A 15,234-nucleotide genomic window follows, 5' to 3' on the forward strand; every position below is an offset into this window, starting at 1 on the left:
TGGGGCCCAGACCCCAGGTGGCAGCAGGGGTCAGCCTCTCCCTGCTCCCATGGGGAGCAAGGCCCCATCCTGAACACGCCCTGGTGTCAAACAGTGGGGCAAGTGTGATCCACTACAGGATGCTGGTGCCAGGTGACCATGGAGAGGCCCTCCAGTGACACTATGCAATTCCTGGGCCTCCAGGACTGAAGCCATGATGGAGCAGCAGCACTGGGGTGTGGCCTATGTGTGGTCAGGCAGCCCTACCAGCAGACAAGGTCTCATCGGGGCTCAGCCCCATCCCAGGCACATGAGGCAGGAACCTTCCCACCGCCACCCACTTTGGACGCCCAGGGAGCTTGGCTGCCACCCTCAGTGCCCCTCACTCCCTCACTGCCCAGTGGCCTGTCCTGGGGCTGTGGGCCTTAGTCCTGGGAATGGGCAAGGAGCACTCCTCCCCTTTGGGGCTCCTTTTTATTTCATCCTTTTTTTTTCTGAGCTGTGAATATTTTTAACCCTGTAAATATGGCAGCTCTTCTGACACAGAGGCTATTTTATCAACTATCAGCCCCATCCCCTGCGGTTCAGATTCCCCATGGGCGGGGTCCAGACTCAGGCTCCAATGGACCAAATAAAACCTTTTGTTTTGTAAGGGTAGTCTCTCTTTCTGTAGGCCCTCCGGGGGCAGGGCAGCGCTGTGGGGTGGGGGTAGGGATGGGGCCAGGATTAGCCCCAGGACAGACTAGGGGAAGGGCTGCCGAATCCCAGCGAGGGGCAGGATGGTGGACAGGACGTGGCAGCCTAGCACCTCTCTCCTGCCCATGTGGGCCTTCGTGTTGCAGCCGTACCTAACAGGACTGGGGAGACACCTCTATCCACCGGTACGGTCTCAGGGCTGGGACCCTGGATGGCAGACGGAGGGACAGTCCCAGGTGCTGGGTCTTCACAGAGACTCCTCTGTGCTGATGCTGGGGTATAGGAAGGAGCAGATGGCGGCAGGGGGGAGTTCCCACCACCTTGCGGGCCCCGGGCCCATCTCCTGGCCTCTCACCCACCCCCGTGTTGTATGTGCCACCCAGCCCAGGCCCTGTAATCTGGCTCCAAGCATGGCCCTCCAGAGTGGGGGCATTTGGTGTAAGAGGCCTGTCACAGGGCAGTGATCGAATGTGAAAGCAATTAAAGACACCAGCAGTGTTCGCTCCGGGCGGGCCTCAGGCAGCGGGGGAGCTGCCACAACACATCTGACCGCACAGCCACCTGCCGCCTGCCACCACCATTCGGCCCTGCGCCTACCCTCCAGAACCCTGGCCCAGCCCGAGACCTCCCACCCTCAGTCCTCTGGTCCAGGCCCCTGCAGCCCTGAGACGGGCCCAGGAAGGGGGCCCAGGAGCCAGGCATGAAGAGAGCCTTGGGGGTCAGGGCAAGAAGGGGTCAGAGTGGGAGAGAAGCTCATCTCCCCTGGGGACCTGAACATGTAGAGGGTGGTGGGATAGTCTGTGGGACCTCCGGTGGCCAGGCTGGTAGGCAGGGTAGCAGTGTGACCCAGCCGGAGCTGGGGGATCATAGCCCCCAGCTCCCCCCAGGAATGACTGTAAACATCAACAGCTGGGGTGTCAGGGCCCCTCCCTCTGCCTCTTGTCTCCACAGCATCTTCACTCGGTGTGCCCTGTTCCCTGTCCAGAGCCCCGTCCTCCCCTCCCTATCTCTGTGGCCACCCTCACTGCCCACTTTGCCTGCTGGCTGCTGTCTGCACAGCCTTCCTGGGCAGCAGCCATGGCAGCCGGATCTCACTTGTGAGGTGGCCCTGTCAGAAGCACTTAGTGTACAAATTATCTGTGGCCACGCAGCCTGACCCCCACACAGCTCTGGGCGCTGAGCCTCCCACCCGGCCCACATGGGACCCTGGTGCCTGCCCATGGCCTCCTTGCGGGATCCCTGACCAGGATGGCCACCACGGGGGCAGGAGGGCCATTGAACCAGACACTGGGGTCAGAAGTCTGAGCTCTGCACTGAACCATCCCTGGAAGCAGAAGGTCCCTGTTGGTTGGGGTGTGGAGGGGCATTGGGGTCTGGGCTGGGAGGAGGGCTGCATGCCCCACACCCTCACCCACTGCCGCCTGCCACTCAGGCAGGGAAAATCGTCTGTGACAGGCCAGGAAGACAGCCCTGGGGCCGCAGGACGCAGTGTAGCTCCTCTTTCCGAGCATATGGCGGCTGTCAGCCCAGCAGGGGGTGGTTAGTGAGTGGCTCATACCCTGTGGGGCCTGGTGGCCAGACCCTCTCACCTCATCCGCCCTGGTCCCCAGTGACCTGGTAACTCAAGAGGCCCCTGCCCCGACTTGCATGCCTGGACCAGGAGCTCACTTCCACTCAACCTCTCCCACCAGCTGTTAGGTCAGCCCCACCCACCTGGAGTAGTGACAATCCACAGGGGTTGGGGGGATAGGACAAGGTGGGGAGGAGGCAGTGCTGCAGTTGGGGGGGGGCATGGACACTCAGGGTGGGGCTGCCTCTCCAAGGAGGACAAGGCCTGGACAGGGACCCTGTAGTCCTGGGATTCTTCCCAGCAGGACTGGCAGGGCAGAGGAGGGCAAGCTCCCCAGAGGTGGTACGGGGACCTGCTGCTTCAGTGTTCTGGGAATGGAGAGTGAGGGCTGGTGCCAGGGGTTGGGGGTGGGAGGAGTGGCACCTATGCCCCCAGAGGTGGGATTTGGGCACTCCTCATTCTATCAGGACCCCCCTTCCCTGTCAGCCCTTGGCCCCCAGCCTTCCTGGTGACAGGTCCTTGGTACCAGGAGCCTGCACAGCCAGTCTGGGTCTGAGGCTCTCTCGGTGCCAGCACTCCCAGGGGTCCCTGAGGCCTCCTTGGTTGAGCTAGAGGGAGCAGCACCCAGGAAGCCCAGTGTTCTGGGGCCAGGGGTCTCCATGCACTCGGAGGGGGAAGAGGTGTCCGTGGATGTAGCGATCTGAGCTGGGTGATGTCACTGTTCACACAACTGATCCCAGTTTCGCTGCGTCCAGCCAGGCCTGGGCCCCAAAGCCACAACCAGCCCAGCCCTTGCACTGTCCTGGCGCTGCCATGTGCGGACACTGAGGGGATGAAACAGGCCCTGCCCCAGGCACCGTAGACCCTGGCTGGCCACCAAGCCCACCTTCCCCCCCTTCCCCGGGCCCTGCTTTTCATCTTGCCCCTTCACCTGTGCTCACAGTTCCAGTGTTAACGGAGTTGACAGGCGGATGGCTGTAGACAGAGAAGGTTAAGGATAGAGATGAGGCCCCGTGGTGCCAGCTGTGGGGAGACACCAAGGCCAGGCAGCCACCCAAGGACCCCGACTGGAGTGGAAGTGTCCAGAGACCCCAATTCCCACTATCACCCTGCTGAGAGGGGGCTGAGGCCAAGGCTAGGCAGAGGTCCCCAGGCTCAGAACGAAAACAGGACCAAGTCTCAAAGCCATGGGTGTCCCAGTCACCACTCAGGGACCAGGCACACCCCAACATGCAGGGGTGTGGCCCACAGGGGTCATGACCCACCCCCAGTAGCCAGCTGTGGGCAGCTGTGTGCCCTGAGGCCCTACCCTGGCAGGAAAGTGGGATGGGGCCCTGGGTATGGTGCATGGCAGCTGTGAGAGCAGATGTTCTGGCATGCCATGGGGGCTGGCATGGGTGACCCAGCCCTGACCAGCTGGCCTGGCAGGGACCCTGGGTACCCCCCACTGTGGCCAATCTCTCAGGGACCCCAGAAGCAAGCTCAGGGCCCACTCACCCACCCCTGTCACTGGCCTCTCCTGGAAGCCCAGTAGTATGTCCACCATGCCCAAAGGGCACCCTCCTGGGCTTCGGGACACAGGGTGCCCTGGCCTCTCGTTCTTTCAGGCTCTGTGGTCACCTGGACCAGCCTTGTCTCACACAACCGGCCCTTCCATCCAGCCTCCTGCCAGTCTGTCTTCTGTGCCAGCCAGGCCTGTCCTAGAGCCTCAGAAAGGTCAGCCCCAGGCTCTCAGGGTGACCTGAGCCACCCTGCCTTCTCTGGGCAGTGCCCGTGACGAGGGGCCTGGGCTTGGCTGTGCAGAGAGGGATCTGAGTGCAGAAGGAGCTGGCCTCCTGGCCCCCAGGCTTTGAAAGGCCACAGGCAGGAAGGCCACTCCAGCAATCCACCAGGTTGGGGCCGCCTGCATGGTCATCTGGGCCAGGCCATGCAGCAGAGAGGGGAAGGCTGGGTATTGTGTCACCTGTGGCACTCTCCCCAGCCCCAGCCTGCAGACTTCTCCCAGGTGGGGAGGGGTTGTCACCCAGTAGGGTCAGGAGGGGCACTCTGCCTTCACTCCAGTGTCACCAAGCTGGGCTGCCTGCCAGACCCAGGGCCCTGCTCCTTTCAGACTCCCAGGCATGGTGGCAAGCACCCCAGGAGGACCCTCCCGACAGCTGACCATGGTCTACGATGGGTCTGAGGACCACTGCAGCACTCACATAAGATCCTTGAGGGGGGAGGGCATCACCCCACTACCCCACAGAGCCAAGGAGGTGCTGGACACCCATCTAGTGCCCCATTCCCAGCATAACATCCAGAAGCCCCCTAGTGGCCGGCCCTCTTCTCCAAGGCACCCCTGCCCCTAACCTGAGCCGTAGTCACCCCAGGAAGCCCGCAGCTAAGTAGGCACTGGCAGTGCTGTTCAGGCCACGCTCCCCCTGGACAGTATCTCTCCCTGGGTTCCACCGTGACATACCTTCTCTGTATACACCTTCCCTGGAACAGATCCTGACTCCCTGGGTCTCTTGAAGGCCAGACCTGCCTCCTTACCACCTTAAAATGGAATTGGCTGGCCAGGGAATTTCAGCTAGGACCTGGGCCAGGGGGGCAGGACCCCAGGCAGGTAGGGAGCACCCCAGCACCCAGGGGCCCTGGGAGGTGGGTCTGGAGCAGCTCTGAAACATGGGGTGAGGGGCAGGGTCCAGAGTGTGTGCAGGGACATCCAGGCCCCTCCCCTCATCCCTGCAAGACCTCCCAGAAGGGATATAGGGGGCAGGGTTCTGCAGGTCACAGCATCTCCCAAGGGAGCAGGGACCAAAGCTGGGGGTGATGCTTCCTGAAGGGGTTAGTTCCTGGTGACTGCCTGAGCTGGTGGCCATCATGGGGCTGGGGGTGCAGGGCAGGGCAATCCTTTCAGCGCCCTGTCTCCATAAGAGCAAAAGCAGGGAGGGCAGTTTCCCTGGGAGAGAAGCAGGAAGGAGCCTGCTGAGCCTCCTGGGCGTCTTAGTTGGGAGCTGGATTCTGCTAGCTAGTCCCCTCCCCAGCTGGCTCTGGCCCCTGTGGCCCCTCCCCTGCCCCCAGGCTCAGTCCCCAGGCTCCGGTCCCAGGCGGGCGGTTGTCAGGGGCCAGGTGACCTGATGGATACCTGCTGCTCCTCTCCCCGTGCCCGCCGCTGACACCCGTCAGAGAGCGGGGACCCGCGAGATTCGCACCTCTGCGCACCCCCGCGGCAGCCTGCAGGCTACTGGAGCCCGGGCGGCGCGGGTGTCCTGCTCTGCCACACACACCTGCAGCTCCGGACTCCAAGCGGCTCGGCCAGAAGCCTGCCCAGGGAGGGCTGCGCAGCCGGTCCCCGCACGCGGGCGGTGAGTGCTCATGAAGGGCGCAGGGACGGCAGGAGGGCGAGGCGGGGGGGGGGGGTGGAGAGTGGGGTGTCCGCTCCCGCCCCTCCCGTCGGAGGTCGCATCCTCCCCAGAGCAAGCGCCCAAGCGCACGCGCAGCCTCTCCTACCGCTAACTTCGGTGGACGAGAGCCGGCGTCGGGGCACCAGCCAGTGGCGGAAGCTTCGGGGGTCGCAGCAGTGTAAGTGACTGCAGGACCACGGGGTCCTGCCCCCATCGCCGGGCCTCAGTTTCTCCTGCGGGGTCCGTTTCAGCCCAAGAGCGGGTCCTAGGGTTTGGGGTCGCGGCAGGCGGCAGAGAAGAGGCAGCGGAGGAAGGGGAGGCACCGGCTTCGGCCAGGTCCTCGTCCCCCCCGCCCACCACGCGCAGACCTTGGGGCGCCGCCGGTTCTGCGGCGGGGCTCAGCGCGGGGAGTCTCGGCTAGTCCGCGAAGTTTGGGCGCAGCACTGGGCGGGGGCGGCGGGGGGGCGTCCCGGCGCTGAGGGGCAGCCCCGACCCCCGTGTCCCCGCGTCCTCCCGTCCGGGCTGCGGCGCCTTCTGCAGCAGCCCCATCCTGATAGGAGAGGCGCCTTTGGGGACGCGGGCACCGGCCGGCGGGCTAGGAGATCGGGGTGGAGATTGGGACAGGGTTGTTGGATCCCCGCTGGCCCGACTCCACTCCCTTGTAGGGGCTTCCAGGGGCTGACAGGAATGTGTGGGATGTGATTCCTCCCTGCCTCTTGGGGAGGCCAGGAGGGGCCTGGGGCACATCTCTCTGACAGGGAAGGGTCTGTTTGGATCTCATGTGGGGCACATGGGTGCTGGCTGTCTGGGAGCACCCCTCACAGGCTGGGTGTGTGCACATGTGTGGGTGCACTTCTGGGGTCCCTGCTTCTGTGCATATGCAGCAATGAGTGCAGGGCATCCTCTGGGTCCCCAGGGGTCAGAAGCTGCTGAGATGGTGCCTGGATGAGGTACCTGGAAGAGGTGCCTCCCCCAGGTACCTGATCCAAGGGTGAGCTGAAGGTTGTACCTGCTGCCAGCCCAGGAGAAGCCCCTGCCCCCCACCCTGAGTCCAGGGGCTTGAGAGGAGCCCCCATCCTGAGTCCAGGACCTGAGAAGAGCCTCCACCCCAAGTCCAGGATCTGGGAGGAGTCCCCACCCGTGTCCAGAGCCTGGCTGGAGGGGACAGTGGCAGCACCAGGCAGCGCAGCTGTGTGGCTCCCAGGGCTACGTGATCGATGGTCCCAGCAGAGCTGCCTCCATTGCCCGAGCCCACACACCCATTTGTCATCCCATCACGGGGGTTAAGGAGCGGGGGGTTGCTCCACACTCACCCACAAACCCAGACTGAGTTCACAGCCCAGCCCCCCCCAGGAGCCCCAGCCCCACTCCCCACCACCACATCTGCACCACTCCAGGGTGTAGGCACCCACAGACCCAGTCCAAAGCCCCTGCCTGCCCCGCCTTCCACTCCCAGCCCCTAATGTCCCCACGGGGGGGGGGTGCCCGGGGGTCAGGGGCAGCAAAGTGGTCATTGGCCACCTTCAGGGCCCACAATGACCCAACCCCCAGCAATTTGATCCTACTGCTAGCTACCATGAGCCCAGGACCAGGGCATGAGGGTGTGGGGGCACTTGTGGGCGGTTCCGGGAACGAGTGCAAGTCTTTGTATCAGTGTCTGCGTGTGTCCTCGGGCATGTTTTGCTTGTAACTGATGTGTGAGCCCCTGTGTCTGTGTGTCCTTGGATGTGTGTCCATGACTGTGTGAATTCCTGTGTGTGCGTGTGTCTGCATGTGTCCTCAGGTGTGTGTGTCTGTGACTGAGTCCCTGCATGCGTGTTGTACATGCGTGTGTGTGTCCTTGGGTGTGTGTGTCCATGACTGTGTGAGTCCCTGTGTGTGTCTGCATGTGTCTGCAAGTATGTGTGACTGAGTCCCTGCATGCGTGTTGTGCATGCGTGTGTGTGTCCTTGGGTGTGTGTGTCCATGACTGTGTGAGTCCTTGCATGTGTGTGTGTGTCCATGACTGTGTGAGTCCCTGCGTGTGTGTGTCCTTGGATGTGTGTGTCCATGACTGTGTGAGTCCCTGCGTGTGTGTGTGTCCTTGGGTGTGTGTGTCCATGACTGTGTGAGTCCCTGTGTGTGTGTGTGTCTGCGGGTGTCCTTGAGTGTGCATGTCCATAATCGTTAGTCCCTGCATGTGTGTGCGTGTGTGTGTGTGAGTGTGTCTTCTGGTGTCCTAGCCTCTCACACCCTTGGGTGCAGTGTTCTGAGCCAGCTCAGTGTGCAGAGGCCTCGTACCCCCGTGTGCGCACACCAACACCACACATATACACTGTGCCCTGTGCAGGCTCACAGTGGGGCAGGAGGGTGGTGCAGGTGGTGGCCCAGATGGAGCTCGGAGCCGGCTTTGAGCATGGGCAGGCGGGCATGGGGAGGAGGGTCTTGGCTGAGCACGTCCACTGCAGGCCTCAGCCCTGACCTGCCTGAAGCCACCCAGATGGAGCCAGGCTGAGCAGGTGGGTGGCGTATAGGGGCTGAGCTGTGACATCCAGTCCCCACAGCTTGGCCCAGCCCCATGTGTGGCCAAGCCCCTCAGAGCCCCCCAGTGCCCACCCCACTTTGTTGGACCAGTGACCAGTGTACATATACACACATATCAACACATAACATACACATGTGCACACATATAAACATACAAAACAGGCACATGTATACACACTCACACACGTGCACACACATAGACAACATAACGGCATACACACACATGCACACACACATACACGTGTAGCACACACACATACACGTGTAACACACACACAAACACACAGCCGTAGCCACTGCCTCTTGGAGTTCAGAACCTTCTACTGGTTTCTTATCTGGCTGCTTTTATCTTGCTTATCTCCCGCCTGGATAGGAACTTGATGAGGGCTGGCACAGGGCCTCTGGGGGGAGCGAGCCCAGAAGGGCCCTTGTCAGTCAAGGAGCCCTGGTCACACGTGTCCCTCTACAAGCTCATGGGGAGCCTGGGGCCAGCGGGGAAGATGGGCATAGATTGAGTCACCCCTGAAATGGGCCTGGGGGGCGGCCAGGACACCCGATGGCAGGCATTTCAGTTCCCCATGCATGGCAGACACAGTTCTAGTATGTGTCCCGGATTTCGCGTGGGCCACATGCACACTCAAAAGTGACTGTGCTGAAGCTGAGAGGCAGGTGTGTCCAGAGGCTGTGTGTTTGTATCTGTCCCCCACCTGGGGGACTGGGTGACAGTCGGCCCTGGGCTTTATCCTCGGGTACTGGGAGTAATTGGGGGGAGTGAGAGTGGGTCAGAGGTGATGGGCACTGACCGTGGCTCATGTCCCCAGGTGGTCATGGTGGCCAGACTGGCTTGTTAGCAGGCTGCCATGTCCCGAGAGGCAGGCGCAGGGGCTCGGGCACGGGCACGGAAGCCCAAGAAGCCCCACTACATCCCACGCCCGTGGGGCAAGCCATACAACTACAAGTGCTTCCAGTGCCCCTTCACCTGTCTGGAGAAGTCTCACCTGTACAACCACATGAAGTACAGCCTCTGCAAGGACTCCCTCTCCCTGCTGCTCAACTCCCCGCACTGGCCGTGCCACCATGCCCCAACTGTGACCCAGCCCCATGCACCTACCACAGACTGCCCCGGGGACCCCAAAGCACTTACCGCACCAACGCTTGGTGGCACGGAAGGCTTCTCCCCGCGCTGCTGCAGTGGGTGCCTCAAGTCAGGGGCTGAGGGCACCCTGGGGACTCCACCCCCCACTGCCAGGGCCTCCAGGAAGGGTCTAGGCCCCAGCAGGCTCCTGGGTGAGTCTTGGGAGCCTGGGCCGGGCAGGGGCCCGAGGAGCACAGCCGTGGGGGACAGAGCTGTCATGGGCCCTGAGGGCAGTGTCCCCTGCTACCCGCCACCTGCCCGCAGGGAGTTCCCTGAGGCCCAGAACCTCCACCTGTCCCTGCTGGGTGTCAACTACCAGCTCAGCCCAGGTCTTTTCTCCTACCTGGGGCCCTCCCTGGCCACCACCCACGTGCCCTTCCTGGCCTCAGCCACCTCCCTACTGCCCTCGGCCCCTGCCTTCCCGGCCCTGCAGCCCCCTGAGCGCTCGACCCTAGCCCCCCGCCTCTACTACCCTCTGATCCTGGAACATAGTCTGGGGCTGCCGGCAGGCAGGGCCACCCCCACCAAGCCCCCCGCAACGCCCAAAGGATCCCCTGGGACTCAGGCCGTCAGGCTGCTGAAGGTGCCTGTAGCCGGGGTGGGGGGGCCCTGGCCCTGTGGCCCCCCCAGAGATCCAGGGCCGGAGAGGGAGCTGGAGCAGTCTGCTGAGGAGGACTCGAAGAAGAAGGCACTCCCAGGAAGTAGGCTAGAGTTCCAGAAGGTTCCAAGCATAGCCAAGTTTGGTTCCCAGAGCAGGTGGGTCAAGGGCCCGGCTCTGGGGAGGAAGGGGCTGGAGGAGGACAGGCCTGGGCAGGGCAAAGCCACAGAGGGGAAGCTAAGGCTGGGGAGCCAGCCCACCAGTGTCTCTGGTCCCCAAGCCAAGGCTTTATCCCCCTGCCTCAGGGCGTCAGGTGGCAGGTTGGGGGCAAGGGAAGGTCTTGGCTGCTGGCCCAGGCTGGGGAGTGGAGGCAGGGGCTGGGGCGGCCTCCTGACCGGCACCTCACCCTCAGCCTACCGACCGGACCCCCTGCGATGTTCTGGTCTGAGGACAAGGAGCCCTTTGACCCGGAGGCCCTGGGCCCTGTGGCAACACTCGCCCAGCCACCACACGGCCTGGGACCCAGCAGCCCAGGGCACATGCGTGAGGACCTGACCCGGGCCCTGGATGACTATGCACATGTGGAGCATCGCCTGGAGCAGCTGGCACCCACAGGGGGCCTGGCCCCACGCCCCCTGCATGAGCAGCTGGGCAAGATCCGCCAGGAGCTGCTGTATATCCACCAAGCACTGGAGCACGCTGTGTGGCCGCCTGATGTGCCCCTTGACCTCTCTGTGAAGCGGGTGCCAGCCAAGGGGCCTGAGGCACCCTTGGAGGCCTGGGGTCCTCCTGAGCCTGGTCCCACAGTTGGCCAGGGGACCCCCGAGTCACCTGGTGCGCTGAGTCCCGCAGCTGCTGAGCCCTTCTCTGGCCACACCACCAAGTGCGAGGCTGACTCCAGCATCCCGCCTCCGGGCCTCCCCTTGCTGGCCTCCGAGGACGTCACTCCCTACGGTGGCTGGGGCACCCACGGTGCAGCAGGGGGCTCCCGGGCCCCTGAGGCTGTCCCCAGCCTGCAGATTCTCGGGGGTGCTAAGGTCTGACCCAGCACCAGCTCTCCCCTGCCCCTCACCTCTGCCCTCAGAGCACTTGTCCCTGCTCCTCTAGCCCCCGCTCCCCCACCCCAGCACCCCCCATGGCAACCTTTCTGGCCTCAGCATGCACCTGGAGAGATCCACCTGCCAGCACCTCGCCTGTCTATGGGGCCTCACAGGGACTTGAGGGATCATGGTTATTTATTGCACACAGTCCTGGATGTTGAAATAGAAAGCACTTCACACATCTTTTCACCTTCTCCTTCCTTCACCACCCAGACGTGCCCCCACGACAGCACCCAGACAGGTGGTGTCCCCAGGAGGGCAGTGTCGCTGGGTGGTGGGGTCCCTGGCCACCAGGAGCTAACCTCTGGATTCTCTGACCTGCCTCCTGCAGGCAGGGGCCTCCTGGAGGTCTGGGGGACGGTACAGCCTGGGCATCAGCAGACAGGGGCAGGGAGATTTCCCTAAGTGAATAGCATGAGGACCTGAGGGCCTTCATGGTTGGGGGACTGGCTGGGACTGCTCTGACTGTCTGTGCAGTGGCAGGGTATGGATGCCTCCAGCCACCATGACTGGCAGGACAGGATCACCCCAAAGTCCAAGTCCAGCTGGAGGCCACTTCCTTGTGCAAAGCGGTGCCACCCCCCACCTCAGAGGCCTGGGCTGCTCCATCCGTTGTGGCAGTGCTGGGCCCCTCTAGCCCTAGCAGCCGCCACAGGCACTGGTGGCCTTCACAGCTGGCTACCTCCAGCCAAGCCCAGAGGCCTGGCGCTCCCACAGGCTGGGGGTGGGGGCAGGGAGGTACCCAGGGACCCTGGGGCACAGTTGATCACCCTCTCTCCAGGGAGCTGGGCCACACCCATCAATTCCACCTGAGACTGGCCCCGGGCCCTCTCCTGCCTGTGCCTGCTCCCCGAGCTGGGGCCGGGCCAGCCGGGCTGGGGCCAGTCTGCACAGGACTCCGACCGCCCCATTAATTGTGATAGCATCATGCCTGCCCCCACCCAGAAGCATCCAAGCTGGGGTGCTGGGCGGTCAGGTGAGGGGGCTGTGGGCTGCAGACAAGGCCACAGGCAGCGCCTGCGGGGGCACTCGCCAGGCTGACCTCACCCCCCACGGGTGATCTGGAGGCTTCCTGGAGGGGCTGCAGGCTGTGGGAGAATCCCCAGGCCCCAGGTCTCAGTGGACCCACCCCTCCCAGCTTTCTGTCAGCACCCACGTCTCTCCCACACCCCAGTGTCTCACCACCTCGGGGGTCAGTGCCCCCACTTGGCAGACAGGGGCCAAGCAGACAGGTGTGCCTGGCCATGCAGGGGCTGCCCCAGTAGTCACAGGACTTCTCAGAGGCCCTCTGCCCAGTCACCTAACTGGGGAACACAAGACAGCCCCCCTGGAGCCTCTACCTGTGACCCAGTACCTGGGTCCAGCTTGGGCCACTCTATGCAGAGGGTGGGTGGAATCTCATCAGATCCAGTGGGGCCCAGGGGAGTTCTCTGAGTAATGCATGGTGGGATCCAGCTGTGGGGGCAGGGAGGTGTCCAGACAGAGGGCATGGCAGTGCAGAGGGCCTGAGGCAGCACTGGGGGACTGGAGGGCAAGCAGCTGAGTGGCACAATCCAATTTCCATTTTACAGCTTCCTCGGGCAGCTGCTCAAATGTGGCAGCCCAACATGGCAGACTGAGACTGCCCCTGCCCCTGCCCCCCATTGTGCCCTATGCCCCACTGTGTCCCCGTGGGAACCTGCTGGGTGGCTCCTCCCCTCTCTCTGGTTCCGGTTTCCAACAACAGAGGCTGCAGCTAAGGAGCTTGGGGACCGGATCCAGGGAGCTGGCCCCAGTTAGGAGATCCCTCTCATTCCCTCCAGCGGGACAGGTGGGAAGGCCTGGGAAAGGGTCCCCTGCCTCATTCTCAGAAGTCCTGGGTGCAGGGGCCCAGATGGAGGAGCTGTGTAGGGGTGGTGGGCAGGGGCTGGGGCCAACCCACATGAAAGTTCACTTTTTCTGCACGAAGGAAGGGTTCCATGGGTGGATGAGTTTGAGAAACACGACTCATCACTCCCACCACCACCCCAGGACACTTCGCTTCTGGGAGAAGCCTTGGAGCTCAGAGACGGAATCACAGCCACCCGTGCCAAGTGTCCCCCAGATGCCTGTTCCAAGGATCACATCTGGGGAAATGGAGCCTCAGGCTGCTGGTCTTGGGGACCGGGCAGGGAATTGGGACCTGGCTGAGCTGAGTTCCAGCTCTGGCTTGGACCCCCCAGCCCTTGTCAAATGGGGAAGACACCAGCTCCCTGGAGGGCATTGAGAGGACTGGGGCTGGGCACACAGTGAGGGCTTGACCTCATCCTTGTAGCCCTAGCTGGCGGTCTAGTGGCAAGACCAGCGGCTCCAAGAAGTCTGAGCCTGTTCACCTGCCCTCTGGCCTCCCGCCCCAACCACCTGGGCTGCCCCACCTCCGGGCTCTGGGTGCACCTCACGTTGGACCAGCCTGGAGGCCCTGCCCTTGCCCTGTGGCCCCAGCTGCTAGGGCAGATCCCAGTGCCTGAGAGGGCTGCAGGGGGACCCCAGGGCATGTACTGCTCCCCAGAGGGCCTGCTCTTCCTGACTGAGGGGGCTGCGCCCTGTGTCCATGTGCTGGACCTGGAGGGCCGTGCTGTCTGCTGCCTGCCCTGCGGTGTGCCGGGGGCTGGGCCCTTTGTGTTGGAGGATGTGGCTGTGATAGCCGCAGGGCTTGTGGTGGTCAGCAACTTGATCCACAGGGCTGTCCAGGCACTCCAGCACACCACCCAGGCCCCTGAGGGCTGCTAGGTGATGATGGGCATCTTCCAGTCTCCCCAAGGGCTGGCTGTGGACCCCCTCAACCGCCTCCTGGTGACAGACTGTGTGCCCGGGGCCATGAGGCCATACACTGCTTCATGTCAGTCCCTGCTCCAGAGGTACTGGCCCCCACCTCTGTACTGGGTCTGCGGGGCTCCTGCTGGGTGGGCCCAGGGCCTGATGATGGAGGCCTTGCTGTGAGTGACGGGTGTGGGAATGTGCAGCTATTTGGCAGTACTCTTCAGCCCCTGGGCTCCCTGGGTGACCAGACAGGGCATGCCTTTGGCAGCCCAGTGGACCTGTGCTCCGATTCAGAGGACGACGTCATCGTGAGGGACGAGCAGCGGTGTCAGGTGACCCTGTTCCCCTGGACTGGGGCGCCAGTCTGCCTGGTGTCCTAGGGGCTGGGGGCAGTCCTCCGGCGTGGCCTGTGCACCCCAGGGCCAGCTCGTGGTGGCAGATGCCAGAGACCACTACATCAAGGTATACAAGCACTGCTTGGAGTGGGCCTAACCGGCTGGGCTGGGTAGAAGCAGCCTCCAGCCTGAGCTCCCTGGAGGAACAGCCAGGGCTGCATTGGCGATGACTGCTGAGGACCTCACATTCTCCCCTCACCGAGGACTCAGACCTCAACCACAGCAGAGTAACAGCTGCCTCCCAAGCCTCCCCACCCTGCCCATGGCCTGAGAACCTGTGCCCCCTCCATACTGCTACCCATCAGGCCTGGCGTGCCAGGACCAGGCACCAAGCCTAACCCAGGCAGGCCTGCCACCCAGCCCCCACCCCTAATCAGACAGATGCAGGCAGGGAGTGTGCTGCTGGGAGGGCCAGGCAGCTTCAGGCAGGGGGCGGTCCCTCAATGTGCTCCAACCTCAAAGGTGCCAATGGTGCAGAGCCACCCCCAGCTTCTCTGAGCCCTGCAGAGGTAAGGGGGGGTAACAGTAGAGAGGAGGGGCTCTGAAGGTGCCCCGGGGGGTGGCAAACAGCTCCAAGCCACCCCCCACCCCCAGGGGTGAGGGAAGGAGGTGGAGGTTGGGAAGAGGCTTCTGGCGGTCTTGAGGGTCCAGGACAAGCGTCCTGTGAAGACAAACTCCCGCTGCTTAAAAGAGACATACTCTATACAGGGAAATGACCCTTAAAGGCTCCTGGTTGCAGTGAGGGGCCTTCATGGAGTAAGGGGTGGGGAGGGGCCATGCCTGGTTCTGCCCCTGCCCCTGAGGCCAGAACAGGGTGCTTATGTCGGTGCCTGCCAGGACTCTGGGGGCTGTGGTTTAGGTCCTCCAATATGTCCCAGCCAGCAGGGACGGAAGCATGAAGTAGTGCTCAATAATGTTGTTGCAGCTGTAGTTGCGGTGTTGTTACCTACAACAGGAGGGACCGGTGTGCCACTTCTGACAATCAGTTGGCGGCAGCCTCTGGGCAGGTTTTATCAGGCCCCACCTGCCCTGCTATGTAGGGACCTGGGGGGCCCTCTGCAGAGAGCAGTGTGG

General features: G+C 63.2%; 2 protein-coding genes across 2 annotated transcripts; both read left to right on the forward strand.

Annotated features, from left to right (window-relative positions):
* The first annotated feature begins 9,014 nt into the window (after nucleotides 1–9,014).
* Nucleotides 9,015–13,735, forward strand: PRR35 (proline rich 35). Its single transcript, XM_049904991.1, has 5 exons — nucleotides 9,015–10,045; nucleotides 10,300–10,924; nucleotides 11,201–11,347; nucleotides 11,843–11,963; nucleotides 13,281–13,735. Exons 1-5 carry the CDS (start codon nucleotides 9,015–9,017, stop codon nucleotides 13,733–13,735), a joined length of 2,379 nt encoding a protein of 792 aa, XP_049760948.1.
* On the forward strand, nucleotides 12,940–15,196 carry NHLRC4 (NHL repeat containing 4). The gene is given in 2 exon segments (XM_049903396.1): nucleotides 12,940–14,151; nucleotides 14,153–15,196. Coding segments are annotated over 2 exon segments (414 nt in total). The 5' UTR covers nucleotides 12,940–13,842; the 3' UTR covers nucleotides 14,258–15,196.
* The last annotated feature ends 38 nt before the right edge of the window (nucleotides 15,197–15,234 follow it).

This window comes from Elephas maximus, chromosome 12 (genome assembly GCF_024166365.1).
Source record: "Elephas maximus indicus isolate mEleMax1 chromosome 12, mEleMax1 primary haplotype, whole genome shotgun sequence".
Classification (NCBI taxonomy): Eukaryota; Metazoa; Chordata; class Mammalia; order Proboscidea; family Elephantidae; genus Elephas; species Elephas maximus.

Excerpts from the sequence above, each read along its gene's own strand:
- PRR35 (XM_049904991.1), top strand. The coding sequence starts at position 9,015 with ATGTCCCGAGAGGCAGGCGCAGGGGCTCGGGCACGGGCACGGAAGCCC. Across the intron at positions 10,925-11,200 it reads AGATTCTCGGGGGTGCTAAG|ACGTGCCCCCACGACAGCAC; the intron begins GTCTGACCCAGC and ends TTCACCACCCAG. Across the intron at positions 11,964-13,280 it reads CTGGGGTGCTGGGCGGTCAG|CCCTAGCTGGCGGTCTAGTG; the intron begins GTGAGGGGGCTG and ends TCATCCTTGTAG.